Consider the following 20,941-nt stretch of genomic DNA (forward strand, 5'->3'; position numbering starts at 1 on the left):
AGAATGGGGAAGACTGTAAAAAGGAGCTCCGTGTGTACATTGCAGCACCTTTCGAGCATGGCGTTTTGAGCTTCCAGTTTTTCCTCCATACTCCAAGACTTCAGACCTGTTTAAAAGCATACACGAACATTCACCTCTACAGATAAAACCGAACTAATTTTCACCATTTATCAATTGATAGGAAGGCTAATTATACAAGACATCACGGATACTGACCCCACCCTCCCCACAAGCGTATATATTGGCTACAACAAGCATTGTGGTAATATATTCCACAGAGAAAAAATGCCCATATTTCAAGTTAAGTATGGATTTACACCCCCAACATGTTCACATTGGCAAGATCTACCATGTTTTGAAAATATCAGTACCTGTGCCTGGCAGTAATAAATATGTCATAAAAACCTAAAAGTTTTTTAAAAAAAACCCTATGAGGCCCACTTAGCCTGACATAGCAGAGATCTCATAGTCACTCGCAGATGTTATGGGTTTCCCCATCATCCTTACATTCTTTGCGTTAGTAATCCGTGCCATCATGCATACCGGTTTATCAAAGTACCGGACGAGGGCTGATTCAGTCAAGAGGGAAGCCAAAAACTGCTCAAAAGTGATGGCCCAGTCTCTGTCAATGCTAGTGCTCCCTGGCAGAGGAGCAGAATTGTTGCTTCGCACCAAAACAATGTCTTCGCCTATGTCTTCACAGTGTAGCTTTTCCTCCTCGTGAGAACCCGCGCTTAGGACAGAATAGGAAGACATGGAACTGTCGTCTTTAGTGTCATCGTCAGAAATAAGCATGGAAGAGCCAGCTCCGTTGTCCCTAGGAGAAGAGTCTTCCAGCTTAATGTCTTCCATCTGGGTGCCATCACCACAGATGTTCTCTTCATCATCAGCAAGGAAGCCACCTTGGAAAGGATCACGGTGCACAAGATGATACTGCTGGTTATCCTTCTTCTGGAGGAGAGCATTTTGCGTGGCTTTACTGCTGCTCTCAGCCTCTTTTATAGGCTGCACACTAAATAGCTTGCCAACCTCACCAATCTCCAACAGCAGACTTGTCACAGCAGCAGTAGCATGATAAAGATCTTGCTCATTGGGGTCTTCACTGAACATATTATACATCGTCTTGCACAACTCAATGAACTGCCCCTAGATGCAAAAGAAAAATACAATGCTAATGAAAAGCAAGGAAGCAAAATATAGTTTGTTCTGCAGAAACTTAAAAAAAAAATACACCCAAAAACCTCTGTTCAGGAGACAAAGAACTTCAGCATGCACTGGGTGTTTGTAGATAGGTATACCCATTAATAGCCTGCCAGCATAGCTTGTCAAAGTTAGTTCTTGCTTTCAAAAATGAATCTAGAGGTTTTAAATAGCATGTAATGCTCAGCCCAATCTGAACAAATCACTCTCAGACAACCTATGACAAAATGAGGGTTGTCGTTAAATACTAAATGGTAACATTAAATAGGAAAACATCTGGGGTGAAAGTAAGCTTAGGAACAGGAGGCTGAGGCATTGGTTACTATGATAGGTCAGGTTAGTATGCTCAGCACCTGGTAGGTGGGAGTTCAAAAATTCTAAGGCTCTGTTCAATTTGACAGAGAATCTGCTACATATGGCACATGCTCTAGATGTTAACAGTAGTAGCAATAGTACTATTTTGGTCCTCATGCCTCTCTGCTTTCTGAGGAGGCAAAGGCAGACCCTATCTAGCATGGCTTGCAACTTACAGAAGACCAACTGCTGGATATAGGGTTTTCTGTTCCACAGACTATGCTTTTGAATGCATTCAGTTCAGAGAGCAAGTTGTGAACAAAGTCTTCTTCTGCATGCAGATCACCCTTGCTGGATTGGGATGTAATAAGGCCATCATAAACCCCTGCAGCTGAAGAAAATATCAAAAACATTATTTATGAGCCAACAACACTTACCTGATTTAATTTGGGCAAGTCCTTTGCATTTTTTGCTTTAGATTTATTCTCTTGGCTCCACATTCTCAGGTAATTTCTGTTGTCTTGAGAATTCTTCTTACCTATATCAATATTTCCACAGAAAAGAGAAAGGGAAATGATGCAATTTTTATTTCAAAAATATTTTCTCCACCACATTAGAAAATGAGATGCAGGCTTCTGAGAGCCCCAACTGGTCTCTGGAAAGAATTTCCTATTCCCCGCCCCCATACATTTAAAGAAGACAAAGAAGGACACACAGAAGACAGAATTTGGCAATTTCTAATCGAACAGAGGAAGGAAAGCCTCACTGGGAATCTGTACTTGCTCATTTTAACCCTTTGATTGTCTCAAAAAAAAACCTGATTGTCTCAAAAAGTACTATTAAAACTAGTAATTACGTTTTCCTAGGGAGGCTTCTAGTTGCTGCTGGAGCCCAAGTTTGCAGGCAAAGGGCTTAATAAGAGCAAAATGAGGCATAAGGACTGCTTGCCTTATTTCCCCCTTCTACAACCTGGGAATTTTGTACCCCCAGTCCCCCGCAATTAGAGGCCCTAATAAGATAAAAGCATACCTTTCTCAGTTTTCACACTCACACTAACAAACCCTTCATCTGATCCATGTTTGTTCTTGCTGTCTACGCCGACAACTAATAATATTCAGAAAAGCAAAATTAACATCATTTCAGAAACATCTGTCTATACACAATGATAGTACATATATGACCACGAGGTAGAAAAAGCTGATATCAGTTAGGCTCTCTGAGACAAGCTCTACTGGCCACTGAGAACCAGCTGAAGCACATAGTCCTCTGAAAGCTGACCTCCATGTTCAGTGGAGGATCCTTCAGGTTGTCTAAGAGCGGCAGCTCTGGCCTGTTGCCTGAAGCCAGAGAAATTCATGTCTGCTTTTCACTGTCCCTGGAACAGCTATATTTTACCATATCTCCAGTCATGAAATGTGAAGCAACATGTAACCCTTCCTAGTATAAATCAGACTACAATAGGATAATTTTGATACGGTATGTATTACAACATCCACTCTGAATTTGTCTTTGTAAGAAATCCATCTGTTCTCCATAATTTATACCTTAAGTAGGTTGTAATGTGTATGGACCACATCTGTGGGAAGAATGTTAAGTATCCCTTTTGTCATACTGTTAACCTCATCATTTTAGAAAACTTCTAATGGACTCACTGCACTAGTAACTAGATCCTAAGTTTCTTTCTTCAAGTTTCTAATCCTGTGATGTAGGGAGGGCAGGAGTCTCCAGAGTAACCAGGAGAATCTATCAAGGCTATCATGGATCTAACTCTTTAGAGACTGAGTGTTCCCAGCTACCTAATGAGCCTTACCAGGAACATTTGTGAATACACTGAATACAACATATATTGTTGCTACAGGACAATCCAACATCACAAAGGTTTCCTTATTAAAAACACCAAACATCTGCTGGTATTATCGATAGCTGAAGCTAACTTTGTTTTATTTTTGAACACAAGAAGTGCTTAGATACCTTCCTAGTGTTTTGTGAGTAGTACAAGTTAATAAATTGGGAGATAAAGCCACATACCATGTGTACACTCTGGCGTGATGTCTTCAAAAAAGTACTGAGTTGCTTCAAAAGCAGAATCTGGCTCTTCCTGGTCAGAGGATGGATCTAAGCAAAGAAGAATCAAGTACCAGTATGCATCAGATAGAGGAGCCTTGAATCTCTATTTAATATACTTCATAACTGCCCATGTAAGAGTTCATAAACTATGCAGCCTGGACTATTACAACGTGTTACAATCATGCATATATTGGGAGGATCTCATGAAGTGTGTTTGCTCCATACGCACCGTCACAGTGCCAGGAAGGTAATGACTGAAAAGGGCTTGAAAAGGGCTTGTGGCACACATCTTTCTGGCACAGGCATGCACACATGCACAGGATTTTGGCTATACCTCACAGTGTAGCTATTCCCCACTTCTCACCCCTTCATTAGGTAGGAACAGAACCCCCCTGGTGGCAGCAGAACAGGAAAATGGCAAATGCCTCACTAAGATACTTGAGTCTAATTTTAAAAACAACTACAGTAGCCCTGTTACTCACCAGGCAAAACATGCATTTTATACAGCAGCTTCAACTTCTCAGTAAGATCCCCGCGGCATGCAGCACCTAGAAGAGGTCATAGCCGCTGAATCAGAATCACTAACGGGTGACACGTCCGCAACACATGTTATCATCCAAACATCTGGAAATTAATCTTCCAACTGCCTTAATAAAGATTATGTCAGGTGTAACTTTAAGCCTCTGATGATTAAGTATTTTCTTTTGTTTTGAATGCTAGTTTTATGATTCAGAGGTTGTATTGTTGCTGTTTATTGCTGTGGGGGGTTATTGTTAATATGGGTTTACATTATTTTATATCATTTGACATTGTAAGCCACCTAGGGGCAGAAAAGTCACTTAAAATAAAAATATCCCTATTCTATATTTCCTTAAATGCGGATAGCAGACTGGGGGAAAAATATACCTGTTCTTTCACTAGAAAGAAAAAATAGGCAATAAAGGAGTAATTAATTGATGTTATGTGGCCTCACAATATAATTTGGGATTCCATGACCCAATTTTTTTTAACCCACCCAATCTAAATCAAGTAGCCTAGAGGGCCCAAATAGCTAAATACGGAACCATAGTTTTACTTCTAAGAATTTAGAAAATGATACTTGTAATGATTTAAATATTTGTGACCACTGTATATTTGTTATTTATTTGTAAAATTGCAGCATATTGACCATTAAAAAAAGACATTATTTGGTCTGAAACGCATTTAGGAAAAATACTTCATTTTTCCTCCTAAGCTGTATATTTTAGGAATATACCGATGTTTTTTCATTTTCATATTTGGTTCATTTTACTTTTTAAAATATTATTTTAAATTTTTATGATGGGACTAAAGGTATTAGTTTAGTTTTTAATTTCCATTACATGAATTAGATAAACTGGAGCATTTGTTGGTGGGGGGGAGGAAGGCCCAGGAAAACTTGCTCATCAGAAAACTCTCTGACATACAATGTGGCCCTTTAAAAGAGTCAACCACAAGATTTGCCCTGAATCCAATTCAAATGTTACCTGGTTTATGGAATGAAATAGTTTAACTAGCCTCAAGTGTCTTCCTTCTTGAAAAAGTAAATTGCCTCCAATACATATCTCATCACTTAAGAGAAGAAATATATAGCTCATTTCGTATTATGCAAAAACAGCAGTGTGTTTCACTGTAACTGACAAATGGCAACACTGATTTTCTCCTTCTAATAGATTCAAAAAGATATAGTTGAATTTTGGGGCAGAAAATTAATCCAACCATAATCAGATATTGTGTTAAAGCAAATGTTATAGCTATGATCACATCAAAGTGATGAGAACACAAATGCCTTTTAAAATGCAGAATCCTTAAATAAAACTGCATGCCAATCCACACATTTCAGCATTAAGGGATAAAGAATAAGACTTCGCCTTGGCAGACCATACATGTAAGGCGCTGGTTATTTTAAAAGCATTCTCCTTACTTAGCCCAGAAACAAATTCCCGGAAGTTGATTAATGAATCTCCATTTTCATCCAGTAATCTGAACAAACGTGCAGCCAAAACATCGGAGTGAGTTCCACAGGCCCAAGGAAAAAGGAGAGCAAACATTCCTTTGAACTGCTCAAAGTCAATGCGATACTGTTCTAAATAGGGCAAGCTTGGGTCATGGCGGTCAACGGCATTGCTGGTGCCTCCCCAGTAGCAGCTTGTCAGATGCTCCGCCTGAAGAAAAGCAGGGCAAATGCAGTCAATTCTATTACAAGATTTGTATCAATTCCAGCAGCACCACCCATGATTTATGCTGCTTCACTAGTGGGTCTTTCAAGCTGCTTTTTACCCAGAGGACGGCTTGATACTTTTCAGACACCTTGAAACCACAGTGGGTATAAGAAGTATTCAGTAGGATCCTACCAGCTTTTCCATGGGTGAAAGAGGGAAGGACAGGCTCTTTGGACCTCCAATAATGTTACAACATGGATCGTGAGATTTGTATGGAGACAAACCACATGTGTTACTTGGGGTTTTATTGTATGTTGTTAAACATGGTATTGAAAGCCACCTTGAGCCCCAAAGGAAGGGTGGGGTACAAATATTTTAATAAACAAAGCCCTCTATGTAGAGCACCCAAGCAGAAGGATTGCAGCCAATGTTTTCCAGTTACAGAATCCTATCTGATACAAACAACTGTGGATATACACCTTTAGAACATGCCAAATCACAGTCCAGGCGCATGGTTAGAGTGAAGGAATGTGATATGCCAGCACTTTCGCAGTAGTCAAGGAGAGATGGCCAACCAAGCAAATATCTGTGCAGAACCTGCATAGGCAGAAACTGTTCATGAATGTTTGTACCCGCACAGGCTGCTAGATATTCTTATGCCCCAGACTCTGCTACAGTGATAGATTTAAAGGAGGGCTGAGTCTCCAAATTCAGTGTGATAGATCAAGGGACCTAAGCGTGTCTCTGTGTTAAGTGCTGTCAAGTTGCTTCCAATGTTGTTCAATGGGCTTACTCCAGAGGAATGTGTCCTCAGATCGGCAGCCCTGGGCTCTTTGGGCTTCAAGTGTTCCTTTTCTACAACTGGACAGCCTGATTCACCATTGAAATTATGGTGATTTTGCAGAAAAAAATTAGTGTAAAAGTTTTAATTTGATCAATTACAAACATGAAAATGATTGGTACATGGGAATTAAATGGTCAGTTTTGTTTCCCACAGCACTACATTCATTTCAGTTTGGCATGTTGCAAGATCATACCATACACATAGCATCATACGAAACAACTGCTGTATAGATCGAAGGTCTCAAGCACAGTAATAAACTCTACCCTCTTCATTAAATGGATTTATTTTTATTTGCTTTTGATGGTAACAAAACATATATTTGCAATACCACTAGGCAAATTAGGAACTAAACAGGTATCTCAAATTTACCTTGAAAAGGGCATAGAGTTCCTCCAGCTCATCTATAGTAAAAGAGGTCTCGGTCACGATGGTCCGTACCTTGCAAAATATAAAAGCACAAAGAGTTTGGACACATGGAAAAGACACGTGCTTCAAAACGCCGAGTTAGAAAAGTATTCTAAAAACATACCACATTGCGTTTTGTAGTGTCCTCAAGTGTCTGGATCACCTTCAGTCTCTGCTTGAATCTCATTTGCTCAATCAAATCTGCTCGTATGCTTCCAAATTTCTAAAGGGAAAAACCATTGTTCAATTTTGATACAATACCTTAAAAGACAGCTTCATTTATGCCTTCTATGTTCTCTAGCAAATAATTTTATAATGGATAAAAACAGTAACTTTGCACTTCGTATCTAGCTATTACTTAGCCTCACTCTTCTTGTATCAAAGAAGGTGAACTTTCTCAGCTATGCCCAGTGGAAGAGAGATATAGAACAAAATGTGCAAATCTGGGAATGCAATACCAAGATGTATTTAAATACCATAGGAAAGTGGGGGGATTACAGGCTTACTTGTGTGCTTGGATTGGATTATAGTCAATGTTATTTAGATATAGCTAACATTTTTGTTTTGTATTGCAGACACATGTGCAAGCATGGTTATTGGAAGCAGAAGTTTTCATAATTTCAGAGACTGACAAAATGTCCCCATAATCAGGGAAGTCACAATTAGCCAACAGTTCATAATCGTTCTGCACACATGAATATTGCATAGTTCGTTACACATAATTAATTTATCTTGCATATGCCCATGCCCCCGTGTCTTAAACTTAGCCCTGCTTTCACAGATGCTTCTGAACAAGACAGACAACACAAGATCACACAAACACACCATTTAACTTGTGTCATTATTACTAGGGGTTTGCATTCGGTAAACCTGAACCGGGGAAAAAAACCCAAAATACCTTTTTGGTATTTGGGTGTTTTTTTAAACCAATTTAAAAAATGGAAGCAATAAAAGGGAACTAAAAAACAGAGCCAAATAATGTTTTTTGGGGACATTATTTAGGGCTGCTTTGGCCCCGCTGCCACTTTCCCTCCTCTCTCCCCTCCTCCCTTACTTACCTAGATCTGGGCTGCCTGCTGGCTCCTGCCTCCTCAAGGAGCTGGGAGCTAGCAGACAGTGCTGCATTGACCCCCCGCTCCACCACCCAGTGGCGCAGAACTAAACGCTGGGCTCCACAGAGGCCAGGACTCAGCTCTGAGCCACATATTTTTTAGGTTCAGGTTTAATAAACCCGAAAATGTTCAAATTTTTCAAAAAGCTGAATCCAGTATATTCAGCATTTCGGGTTTTTCTAAATTTTCCAGGTTTATTAAACCTGAACCCAAAAAATACCGAAAAAAACTGCACAGCCCTAATTATTACAATACAGCTTTCAGCATGAAATGAAGAAGACAGAGGGAAAGTATCTGACATACTTGACAAGAGTTCACATACTACTACACATTTTGATGCAACATTTTTCTAGGAAGAAATCATACTTCACAGGACTTGTTTCACACAAGATATATAAGATCTACAAGCAGTGGAACATGGAAGTTAGCACTAGCCTCATATGTACCCCCTCCTACTACAAAGGAATGCTACCTGTGACTTTGTCTATAAATGCATTTGCCTCACCTCTAGGATCTAGCCTCTCTCTTCTTATTGCAAACATGATGTGCGTGCTTCTATCTCTTGTCATGTCCATATGCATGGAGGTGGAGGATCTTGGAGTGAAATTCACTCTGGAGCACCCACCTAGAGACAACTTGTCGAGGATCTGCATAAACTGGCCTTGCAGTAATTTGTGATTGCTTTCCCTCGCTCATCTTTCAACTCACATTTGCTAACATCTCTGTCATATTACCTCATAGGAAGTTCTGATAAGTCTGAAGATATCCACTTCAGGATGAGGCCCAACATCATCACTGAGCAATGAATGAAGGTGAGGGATTGGTGGCAAAGTGCTGTCCTTATTTGTCACGCTGTCCAAATACCTATGGAAAGCAAGAGAAATCAAATAAAACACATTCAGTACCACTCAGTCTGTAACAGTAATCCAAGCTTTAGAAGTACTGTACATGCCATTTCTCCACTAAAGTTCAGTATTAAAAAAAAATCCATACAATCTGGAAGCTCCATATTTATAGTGTGGCGCTCTTCTCAAGAGCACATAGTGCTTCATATACTTTATCTCAGACATTCTTACAGCAACCTTGTAATGCAGGTGTTTACTATAATGCTCATATTACATATAGGAGTTAGCTAGAGATTGTGGCTTGCCTAGGTCTACCTATTGGGTGGAGATGAATAAAGGAACAGAAATGAGCAAAATTTGTGGATGGAATTAAAGATGTGATGCCTCTGACTAACCACAGCATAAAGGCACAGAACCAGGTCTGGCAGATATTCAAAAAGTTATCCAGTCCTAACCTTTAAAGAATCTACAACATCCAGCACTGCTTTTGATCAGGTGATCATACATAATTCCTTCCCATTTCTCTCCAGTTCTACCCTGTGCACATTACTACTTTCTCTGAATAGAGCATAACCTGCAAGCAAACTCTCCATAAGATACAAGCAACAGAGAGGCTGAACTGCAATTCACACACTTTGCAAGCATGAGGCAATTCTTAGCATCTCCAAATAAAAGCCTTCTGTTAACAGAGCTCTGAAAGGCTTGGACAGCCACTGCAAGTCAAGGTTGGCAATGCTATGCAGGGATGAACCACTGGCCTGACTCAGTAAAAGATGGCTCCTTGCACTGAAATCCAACAATACTGTGCCACAGGCAGTATTCCTTTCCATTGCTAGTAGGGGGCCAATTTGTAAGACAGAAGCAGATGAGTCAAATTCTTCATTCAATGGCTATGCTTTCTCTTTATCCAAAGGAAAGCCTTTTGTCAATTCAACATGACTAATATAAAGGGAAAAGGGCAACATACTTGGCAAGGGAAGTAACACAAATGGCATTTCAGAAATAACAAAGCTTTCAATAAATACCTTCCAAGCACTGTCATAGCTTCACCATCATCTTTACAATTCAGCAGCTTGTCCACATTAGCATCCAGCACAGCCAGGGCTAACTGGAATATCACCTTTATGCCTTCACAGAAGAAACAGTCCACAACCACCACAGCACTTTCAAAGGGCATTACACTAAGGAAGAGCGTGAGGAACCAGGAAAGAGAGATGGTGGAGATGACTCCCAAGTCCTGCATACAGTCATAGAGTTGTGGAACATAATCCCGTGCCAGCTCTTCAAACACGCCTTGATCCACCAGAGCACCTGCAGGACACAAATCAGTATTGGACAAAAGTGAAATATGAGCTGATGCCCATTTAGGAACACATAACGTAAACTGAATGCGGGTTTCATGACACTAAAAAACGACGGGTTCATTTATTCAGCAATAGTCATTTCAGGTAGTGCTTTTGTGTTCCTCTGCCTTCTGAGGCAAAGCAGGTTATCACAAAAATAAGCTTTTTAATTCGATTTCAGACTATCCTCCTCCTTATGACAACCTCATCCCACATGACTTTTGTCTATGAAGGTCAACATGATCACCAACACAGCTTTTTTGGTGGTCAAAGAAGCCCCCTCCTTCATTTTCCACCAGCAAAGAAGCTAGCTGGAATCAATCCAAGGACTTTTCAGTGGTCTCACACCCACAAACACCCATCTCTGGCTACAGAATGACCTTCTTCTCGCCCTGCACCTGATGCCATCACTGAATAACTTTCAGCATCCAGTCAAGATTCTTATTCCCACTTGTCTTTAATGGATTGATATTTTTGTTCCCTTTGGTTACTTTTCTGTCTCATTATGACGTTGTTGTTTTAGTTGCTTTATATGTTTTTCTGTCTTTTACATAAGTGCTAGTCATTCAATTGTAAATCACCTTGGGCTTATGTATGCGGAGAGGCAGAATACAAATACTGCATTTTAAACAAAAAACAACCAGTCTTTAACATGTAAAACCTACTAATTCATTTAAAAGAACATCTAACAGTTAAAAGAACATCTAAAAGAACATCTAACAGCTAGAACAAAACCCCATGGCAAATTTGCTGTTGGTACACTACCAGTTGGGAACATCTCTCTCAATCCTTAAAAAAACTACATGGACTGCTTATTTACTTCTCTGTACAATTTAAAATGTTGGCTATTACTGAGGTTTTGCATTTTGTTTTGTTTGTGTATGGATTATATGTTCCTAACATCCTACAGTTTTGGGCCCTCTGTTATGTCTTGTTTTGTTACATTTTATCTCCCCAGCTGTTTTATTGTGCTTATTGTGCTTGTTTAATGGCTTATATTGTATAAGATAGTGAGCAGACCAGGGAGAGACTTTCCCACCATGCACTCAGGCTGCAGACTGTTGATCCTGCCCTGCTCCCAGTTGTGTTCCTGGAGATTAACAGACCATCATGAACACTATTGGGATAAAAGGGGGCATCTGCAGAGAGAGGGAGGGAAACCAGCAGAAATCACCCCTTCCATCAGAAAGAGATGATTGGAATGGTCTGTCTGAGTTTGTTAGGAAGGCTCCCACGCTTCTGTCTTTCTGCAAACTATGTAAAACAGAATTGTTCAGGAGGGCATTTTTATAAAGGTATTAAGGCTATAATATTACAAAATGGTTCAGGGTGGTGCTTTTACAAAGGAAGCAGAACTGTTAACTCTCCCACTGTGGATTGTTTAGCTCTAAACATTATCCTACTCTCGTTGCTTTGTTGATGTATTTATGTAATACCATTTGCCCCAACCTGCATGGCCAAGGCCAGCCTGATCTTGTCAGATCTCAGAAGATAAGCAATGTTGGTCCTGGATAGTACTTGGATGGGAGACCACCAAGAAATACCAGGGTCGTTGTGCAGAAAAAGACAATGGCAAACCACCTCTGTCAGTCATAAGAACATAAGAAGGCCGTGCTGGATCAGACCAAGGTCCATCAAGTCCAACAGTCTGTTCACACAGTGGCCAACCAGGTGCCTCTAGGAAGCCCACAAACAAGACAACTGCAGCAGTATTATCCTGCCTTGTTCCACAGCACCTAATATAATAGGCATGCTTATCTGATCCTGGAGATAATAGGTGTGCATCATGACTAGTATCCATTTTTACTAGTAGCCATGAATACCCCTCTCCTCCATGAACATGTCCACTCCCCTCTTAAAGCCTTCCAAGTTGGCAGCCATCACCACATCCTGGGGCAGGGAGTTCCACAATTTAACTATGTGTTGTGTGAAGAAATACTTTGTTTTATCTGTTCCTTTTATCTAGTCTCATCTTGAAAACTCTACTGGGTTGTCATAAGTCGGATGCGACTTGAGAGCACTTTACACACAATACCGTCTGCATAATTTAATCATATCATGTTAAATACTTTATGCCTTATTCCAGACTGCTGCAATCTTATATTGATTCCACTGACTTACACTGTGTAATCTGCCTTGAATCTCAGTGAAAAAAGTGGACTATAAAGAAAACAAAACAAAATTGTCTATTTAACAGACTTGAGATTAAATATAGAGAAGATGTGAAGCAGTTCTCCCAAATATGAAGTAGGGCCTCAACCACTCAATTATCATTTAACATCACTGAATTCAAGCACCCATCACCTGCAAATCAAACATTATTCCCTGGTGGTTAAAAAAAACATGCCCTGAAACACCCAGTTATTAGATTGTAACAAAATATCCTTTAACATACCAACTACTCTTGTGTTGTAGTAATCTGGAAGCATGCGCTCACACAAAGCCACCAGCAGCCAAAAAGCTTCCTCTTCCTTTGCATACAAAAGCAGTACTGATGTAACAATATTCATGGCCTAGGGAAAATAAGTGTTAAGAGGACTATTAAATCTCAACTCTTCCTCATCCTTCACATCTTTAGGAAAAAAGGTTTCTCACAAAGTGTTGAAATGAGCCAAGCTGCATGGGCTGATACTTAACAAGACTCTGTCTTGCATTTAAGAGAAAGAGCTTCCCACAATGGTTATTTATCCACATTATTACCACATTCAAGCAATCACAACATTGCTATTACAATATACAGATGGGCACCCCACAATAAAAAGCTGCACTTTATTTTTAAGTATGACATCTCTCTGTGTGTGAAACCCTTCCCTTTCCATGTCATACTGGAGACAAGCTCCAACAATTTTACTACTTTAGAACTATAGGATGGGGAGGAAGAGCATTGGGAGGTGGGACAGGAAAAACAGTGCCTTTTTTCTTTTCCTTTCTTGTGAAATCATTTCCCCTCTGCTGTACAATGTATTGATGCTCAGACACCCCATGTGCCCTGAACCCAAGTAGAACAGCATGAAGCAGGAAGCATTTTTCATCCTCATAAGACTGCACCTTATCTAAGCAACATGCATCGGCAGCACATGTAAACATATGTTTTTGGAAGATTTGGAAGATTCAACAATAATTCCTGATATTCCTGAGATGAAGGAAAGAAACTGAGTCCATAAAATGAGATAGGGAGTTTCAAATACCTGGCAGTATCCTATGTTTGGATTTCTAAACGCATAAGCCGTGAGAACTCTCCGCAAAGCAGCAATGCCCATCTCATTCTGGAACGCAGGGTGCTCTGGCAGAGAGCGGTGCAAATCCCTCTCAATCTCTTCTGTAGCAAGATTGTATTTGCCCATGGATTTCTCCACCAGGTCTTCATAATATCCAGCATGGGTGGCCATTTCATTAATAGCTCCTGCCAAGTTAAAAGGACATAATGACAAAAGAGATTACAGATATAGGCTATGAATGAAAGAACCATGCAGGTAGTCCTATATACTACAAATAGTTTGGTTTTCCTTGAAGAGCAGCTTCCCCCATACTCCAAATGGAAAGCAATTTAACAATCTGAAAGAACTGGGGTATGTCAACCAAGACGCCTTTGCACACTCTGTGACTATTTTAGGCACTCTGCGCAACATTAGTTTGGGAACATTTACTGGTTTTGGAACCCTCGCTTGACTATCCCATTGTCTGAAGCTAGTCTTCGAAAGTCCATTTCCAAGGCTCAGCTTTAACGTATAGGGAATGCTGCTCTGAGTTGGTTTGTTGCTGATTACTATGCCAGGAGAGGGGGACTGGGCTGAAGATCGTCTGTGTCTTAATGGCTGCGGTGCAAGGTGGCTCTTCTTTTTGCAGTCCAAGACCACAGATTTCATCCGGGCAGTTAAATTTTCCATGGGAATATGCCGCCAAGGGCTAGTTGCGCAAATGCATCCATGAAGTTACTCTCTAGGGTTTCACACATCTTCAAGAAAAGCTTCATTTATTTGAAGTATTTATAATATTTGAAGCATTTATTGGCTAACTTTTCTCCCTCACATATGGCCTCAAGTGGGCAACAAGAACTTAAAACAGAGCAAAACAATACAATTAAAAGCTTGCACATCCACACTGTATCCTACACTAATCTGAAAACCAGAAATTTAAGTAAAAACAAGAAATGCAATACTTCAGAAATCCCTACATGACCTTCTAAATAGTTCTGTTTAAATACCACTTTTCAATGTCCTAAAGCACTTCCTTATCCTCTCAAAAAGGCCATTCCTGGAAGTGTAGGGGCTGCTACTGGGAGAGCCCACAAATGAACTGATGTTGATCACACCTGCTTATATGAGGAGACAGAAAACTGCTGAGATCTATTAATACCCAGCAAGAAATCACGCACTGCTAGCAAACGGCTATTCCAGAAATGAAATCAGAAGGGCCATTAAACCAAACAAAAATCAGAAAACTCAGGAAAAACAGTCTCCCATAGGAAAGGTATTCTTGCCATTTATTAAAGGAGTCACTGATAGGATGGAGAAACTTTTGAAAAAACATAACCTACAAACAGTGTTTAAACCCACCAAGAAAATACAACAGATGCTACGATCAGCAAAAGACAAAAGAGACCCCCTCACCTCTGCAGGAGTATATCGTATACCTTGCAGCTGTGGACAAGTTTACATCGGGACAACAAAATGAAGCATACAAAAAAGGATAAAAGAACATGAAAGATACTGCAGACTTGGCCAACCTGATAAATCAGCAGTGGCTGAACATGGACTGACACAAACAGGACACAGGGTCTTATTCCAAGACACTGAAAGACTGGACAATTCTACCAACTATTTTGTCAGATTGCACAGAGAAGCCATTGAAATTCATAAACAACAGCACAACTTTAACAGAAAAGAAGAGAGTTTAAGAATGAATAAGGCTTGGCTTCCTGTCCTGAAAACCTTCAGACTAACAAAGACTTCAGTCCACAATAGCCATGGAGATTAGCTTCGGATTCCACATGTTAACAGATCACTTAAGGATACAATGGTTCCACATTAACATACCACACCCTCATTAGCACATTATCTTGATACTTACAGGACAATGATTAGTACATTACCTTTGATACTTTTTTGCAGGACAATGATTCAGCTCAACCCAACCCCTTTCTGACTATATATTACTCTTCCTACACACTTGACACTGAGAGACACTGTCCTTCAGTGTTACTCCTCTGCAGATGCCTGCCACAGCTGCTGGCGAAACGTCAGGAAAGAAAATACCAAGACCACAGTTACACAGCCCGGATAACCTACAAGAACCATTTCCACCAACATTTGGATCTCCCGATTTATACCACTGATGAGACAAATTCCACAGAAGAATGTCCCGCTAGAAGTCCTTAACGCAACAGTAAGCAACAAGGAGACCCACCTGACAGGAGCAGCCAGAGTTCCCCTCTCATGCTTTCAGGGATACCTTTCAGCACCAGATCCCTTGTTTTCTCTGTACGATACATACAGACACCTTGGCCATATTCAGCAAAATGAATCTTCCAAGCTTGTTCTTTCAAAAACTCTTTTGCCTTAAAAGTAAGATTTGAGACAGTGGCTCAGATATCACTCCAAGCATGGTTTCAGCTTTCAAATGTACAACAGACAAGCCAGTTTAGAGCAGCTTCTTTACTTTCGTTTCCCTCCCTCTCAGCTCTCAGGTACATAAACCCACTCCCATCTTCAAGGGGCAGTGACCTTTGGAAGTCAGGCAACAGTCATAATTATAATTTGTTAATTCAGTCATTGTGCCAATCCAAAATTGGCACAATTTTTTTTCCTGCTTTGTCTGTTGACCGTAAACCATGGTTGGTCGATTTACACAGCAAGCCAAACCATATTTAAACTTCCTTAAACATAGCTTAATGCGATGCTTGAACTGAACTGAGGTGATGCTTAAATTGAACAAAGTTCAGAAAAAAAGTCTGGAGCAAGAGAAACTAGCCATAACACTCAGATACCATGAAAGAAAACATCTCAAACTTAATTGTGTTTCTTTCTTATTTTTATCTTTACTGGTACTGTGACTGAAACCACACATACATGGTAAAGTACAGGAAGATTGAAATGCAGTTGTCAATTAAAGTTCCTACATTGTCACTTGGGTTTATATCTGTTTTATAATTCTTAAACATGTTTTAGTTTTTAATATGCATATTGAAAAGGAATAGTGTGTTCTTTTAATTAAAATTGTAAAACAGGAGTTTATTAAAAGAAACTTAGGATCTCCTGATCATTAGATTGCCCCTGCCAAAATTAGTTTTAAAATACATATTTAATAGGTCTACCTCACTTGTGCAGTCACATTATTGTATGGCTACAAGAAAAAGCCAGTAATTACAAAGCCACCACATGAGTACCAAAGATCTATTTCTAAGTTCCTGAATGAAGATACAATAAGGGGGAATACATGTCAAAACCGTATAACTAATTAAATCAGAAGAGAACCAAAAAAACTGCCCCCAGCCAGTTGCGTAACATGCTCTATGACACCATCATTTCATATCAATTTGTCTGACACAAAGCTTTAGCTAGGTCTAAAAACCCTCTCCTACACGGATTGCACAAGACAAAATTAAGGCATTTTTAAATAAAATAGAATTATTTTTAATCAAATCTAGCAAGCACTTTCATTATCTATTTGAGAACAAAAACAATGCAACGTACTAATTTGGGGTTGAATTCCTCAGGCGAACGCCGCCGATACATGGTCATCAGAGCCTGTGTTACAGTTGGGATGCTGTTCCCGTTCAGGTTGAACTGCCGTTCTCCATCTGCTTCAGAACTAAGGCTTCTCTGAGGGCTTGATGAAATGATACTACTCGCCCTTGAATAGACCTGATGAAGGGGAAAAAATCCTCACCACTTTTAAAACTTTTCAGGAGTCAGTGGGAAAAGGGTACGGATCAATTTATTTGAAGCATGTGCTAGCATAATAGCACCCGTTGGGCTGTTAATTGCTGTTCTGACTAAGCTTTAATAACTGTGGCAGGAAGAAGTTGGGTTTGTGTTGCTTCTCCTGTCATACTACCCATCTTTCTTCGCTGCCAGCTTTAGTGCTGAGCCACAGTAATTCAAGCTACCCGGGCGGGGGGGGGGGGGGAGAGAGAAGAAAGGGCAGGCAGACTGTAGCAATGCAGCAGAAAATCCACTACTCACAAACATTCTGTCACGCAGCAAAGACACAAATTTGCCTTTGAGTAAGATGCCTGTAACCCTTTAAACCTCTGTACAACAATTTATAGGTCTGCTCAGTGACTGCTTACAACAGCCGAGCCCCACAAAAAGCATTAAGAAACAGATTAACTGCAGCAGACTGAAGCTATGGCAACAGAAACAAGGTTTATGGAACACAAATTCCGGCATTAAGTGAATATTTAATACTCTCGTAAAATAAATTTCTGAACTTTTTTAAAAAATCAAATCACAATACCTCCTCTCACAATGAGAAAGGAAGCAGAGGCCTTTCAGGGAGTAACTTAATACATATTTGAATTCTCACTAGCAAGGTTATTAAGAATTATGTACCCAAGAGCATTCCAAATACAGAAGGACAATAAAATTATGTTAGTCCTGCTGGGAGTTTGGCTTCACTATGCAGCAGCTACAAGAGCAAAAATTTTCTTTCTGGTTTTTATTAAACAAGACTGTCACATTAATATGCTTCTGGAAATGTAATTGCTGAAAGTGCTTGGTAAAGCAAAGAAGCAGAAATGTTTATATCGGAGGGGCTCATCTTGTAGAGAAATGTGATACAACAGTTGAATTTCTTGCAACTTTACCCACTTGTTAGCAGCCTGTGGTGGTTAAGCAGGCGAGCCACCACATAAGTGCATCAGGTTCTGGCCCTGGGACAATACAAGGTTGATCAGCAATTTTTTAAAAACATGAGGAGTTGTATTTCAACCAAATTTATCTAAGAGATTATGGAAAGGAAAGCAGAAACTGGTGGAAGAAAGCAAAGGGAAATAAATGGTGAATGTCACCTGCAGGTCAGGCGGGACTGGTGCCAGGAGCAGCACAGTGGGGCACCAGCTGAGACCTGCTGCCAACCAGAGATGCTTTGGCCCCCTACACTCCCGCAGGAAATGGGAGATTGTCCAAAAGTTCACTGTAATGTCACATGGGCCTCTGGAATGGTCTCCATTGCTGATGGAAGAATGACAGAGGTGGGGGGGGGGGAGCGGCACATGGTTCTTTCATGCAAGAGTTGAACTCTGCTCCTTACAGTTCACAGGATCTTCAACATGAGGTACTAAAAGGGTTTCTGACTAGTCCTGGAAGACAAAGCATAAGCTACTCTATATTTCACACACTCCTTATTTAAGTACTTCAGCCTCTGAAAGCTAATGCAGCCAATTTGAAAGTGAAGGCTGCATCCAAGTTTTACTGAGCACCTTGGCTCAATATATATGGCCACCATATATGTCTGAAAGATTGCAATGGATGTGTGGGCATGTCTCTGTGTGTCACAAATTACACAGATCTATTCTACAGCTCTCCACATGAAGCCTGCTGGGTGACCTCGGGCCAGTCACAGTTCTGTCAGAACTCTCTCAACCCACGCAGAGGAAGGCAATGGCAAACCACCTCCTAACATCTCTTGCATTGAAAACCCTATGGGGTTGCCATAAGTCAGCAAGGACTTGATGGCACTTTCTACCACCATTCTACTCAATGACCATATTGAACTAGTAGGAGGAACTGAAGGACTATTGGCAGTGCACAAAACTGGTCTCTAGCCATGGTGACTAAAAGGAACCTCCACATTCAGAGGCAACAAACCTCTGAATACCAGTGCCAGGAGGCAATATCAGGGGGAGGCCTTGGTCTCTAACCTATGTTGCTGGGTGTCCAAAGTAACTGGTTGCCCACTGTTTAAGACAGGGTGGCAGACTAGATGGACCACTGGTCTGATCCAGCAGGGCTCTTCCTATGTTCTCATGCCATGCTCGAAAATAGCAAAGTTTAAAGACTAATTTAAATAAGCTAGCTTCAAGTCCAGGAGCACCTTAGAGACCAGAATGATTTTCGGGGTATGAGCTTTCAAGAGTCAAAGCTCCCTTCTTAAGAAATATGATGAAGGGAGATTTGACTCTTGAAAGCGCATACCCTGAAAATCTTGGGTCTCTAAGGTGCTACTGGACTCAAATCTAGCTGTACTCCTGCAGACCAACTTGGCTACCCTCTGAAATGACATTTAAATTATCTGAGTTTTGTTTTCAGTTTTATGGCTCAGTGCAATTATTATTTTTTAGCTCATTCAACAAAAGTGCCTAACTTCAAGATTTGGCAAGCTAGACACTATGGTGTACACTCTTCCTTTCTCTACAGATTGGTAATTTCTCCAAGATAATTGAAATCCATTTGCAACATAGACAAGATGACGTTTATATTTAATTACTGTAATTTGTATGTGCACTCCATCATGCTACTTTCCTGTAGGTTTTACTGCGGTTGAATTTCATTTGCAAGTTGGCAAACATTCAATCTTCAATACTTGGCATTTTGCTGACAACAGCATCAGGCAACATTCCAGACAAGATGATATCTTCCAACATGGGCAAATATATCATTTTTTCCTGCAGTTATTCTTGAAAGCTTTATTTTAACAGAAGCAACTTGGTTTTTAAATCATGTTTTTCAGATGGGGAGGGGTTGTAAGTTGCCGGTCAAAACTTTGCTGATCACCGCCATGCCAGCTGCTATTTTTTAATGCCCAGGTCAAACAAAAAGCAGCAGTAGCCATCAGTTCTCTTCAGATTAGCACAACATACTATCTCCATACAATGAATGGAGAAAGCTCTCATTTTTAAGAGTCTTGTGCTACCTTCAGGACTCAGCGTAGACCCAAGGGTCCCCCTCCCTGCTTATCTTCGAAAGAAAATATTAGTAAGCCAAACAGGCTATTTTGCTGGACCTGAAGACATGCTTACACGTTGACATGCAAGCATTTTTAAACAAGCAATCCACAACATGACTGCTTTCAGGTAGTATAGGCTTTGAACAGGGTTGCCAATTCCAGGTTGGGAAATTCCTGAAGAACTGGGGGTGAAGCCAGTGGAGAAACCTCAGCAGGGTATAATGCAACAGTCCATCCTCCAAAGCATCCATTAGCAACCCTAGCTTGAAAGGACAGTAATATGTGCCCACCAAAATGTCTGACTAACCACTTTGTTAAGAACAAGGGAGCTTGAGAGACAAAAAATAAGCCTTTATATCAAATTTCTTACTTCTGCTCAGTAACTCATAATTAAGCACTTATGTTAAACTGTAACTGACTTTATGGACAGAAAGGTCTGTTTTCTACCCACCTCATCATCTGAACTGTTATAACTTCCAGAAATCTCCTTTTCAGAGTATATTTTAGAAGTAGTTTGCTGAAGGAAGTCTGAAATTCTCTGTACAAGGAAGTCTCTGTCTTTTAAATTGGCAAAGAGAAAAGTCATTCTGTTTTTTGTGCTGATAGATAATGGACTGGGCAATACACTCGAGCTGTCTGCCTTTTCTACAATGGTCACCTAAATGGGGGAGAAAGGACAGAAAAGCAAACAAATAAATGAGTATACACATACAGTTGGTCATTTTTTTTGGTATATCACATAAGCAACAGCATAATTTTTATT

At 40.3% G+C, this 20,941-nt stretch overlaps 1 protein-coding gene across 1 annotated transcript in view; it reads right to left on the bottom strand.

Moving 5' to 3' along the window:
• Positions 1-432: 432 nt before the first annotated feature.
• TBC1D9 (TBC1 domain family member 9) overlaps positions 433-20,941 on the bottom strand; it is a 62,874-nt gene continuing 42,365 nt past the window's right edge. Inside the window, exons 7-21 of the mRNA XM_056855375.1 lie at positions 20,630-20,836; positions 16,983-17,153; positions 15,697-15,847; positions 13,479-13,693; positions 12,686-12,803; positions 9,973-10,258; positions 8,837-8,966; positions 7,115-7,213; positions 6,955-7,023; positions 5,504-5,744; positions 4,044-4,109; positions 3,523-3,609; positions 2,524-2,598; positions 1,932-2,032; positions 433-1,146 (exon numbers count right to left, since the gene is read on the bottom strand). Coding sequence (XP_056711353.1) covers positions 442-1,146; positions 1,932-2,032; positions 2,524-2,598; positions 3,523-3,609; positions 4,044-4,109; positions 5,504-5,744; positions 6,955-7,023; positions 7,115-7,213; positions 8,837-8,966; positions 9,973-10,258; positions 12,686-12,803; positions 13,479-13,693; positions 15,697-15,847; positions 16,983-17,153; positions 20,630-20,836 — 2,721 coding nt within the window. The 3' untranslated portion in view covers positions 433-441. The remainder of the gene's footprint in view (positions 1,147-1,931; positions 2,033-2,523; positions 2,599-3,522; positions 3,610-4,043; positions 4,110-5,503; positions 5,745-6,954; positions 7,024-7,114; positions 7,214-8,836; positions 8,967-9,972; positions 10,259-12,685; positions 12,804-13,478; positions 13,694-15,696; positions 15,848-16,982; positions 17,154-20,629; positions 20,837-20,941) is intronic.

Source organism: Euleptes europaea, chromosome 9, assembly GCF_029931775.1.
Source record: "Euleptes europaea isolate rEulEur1 chromosome 9, rEulEur1.hap1, whole genome shotgun sequence".
Taxonomy (NCBI): domain Eukaryota; kingdom Metazoa; phylum Chordata; class Lepidosauria; order Squamata; family Sphaerodactylidae; genus Euleptes; species Euleptes europaea.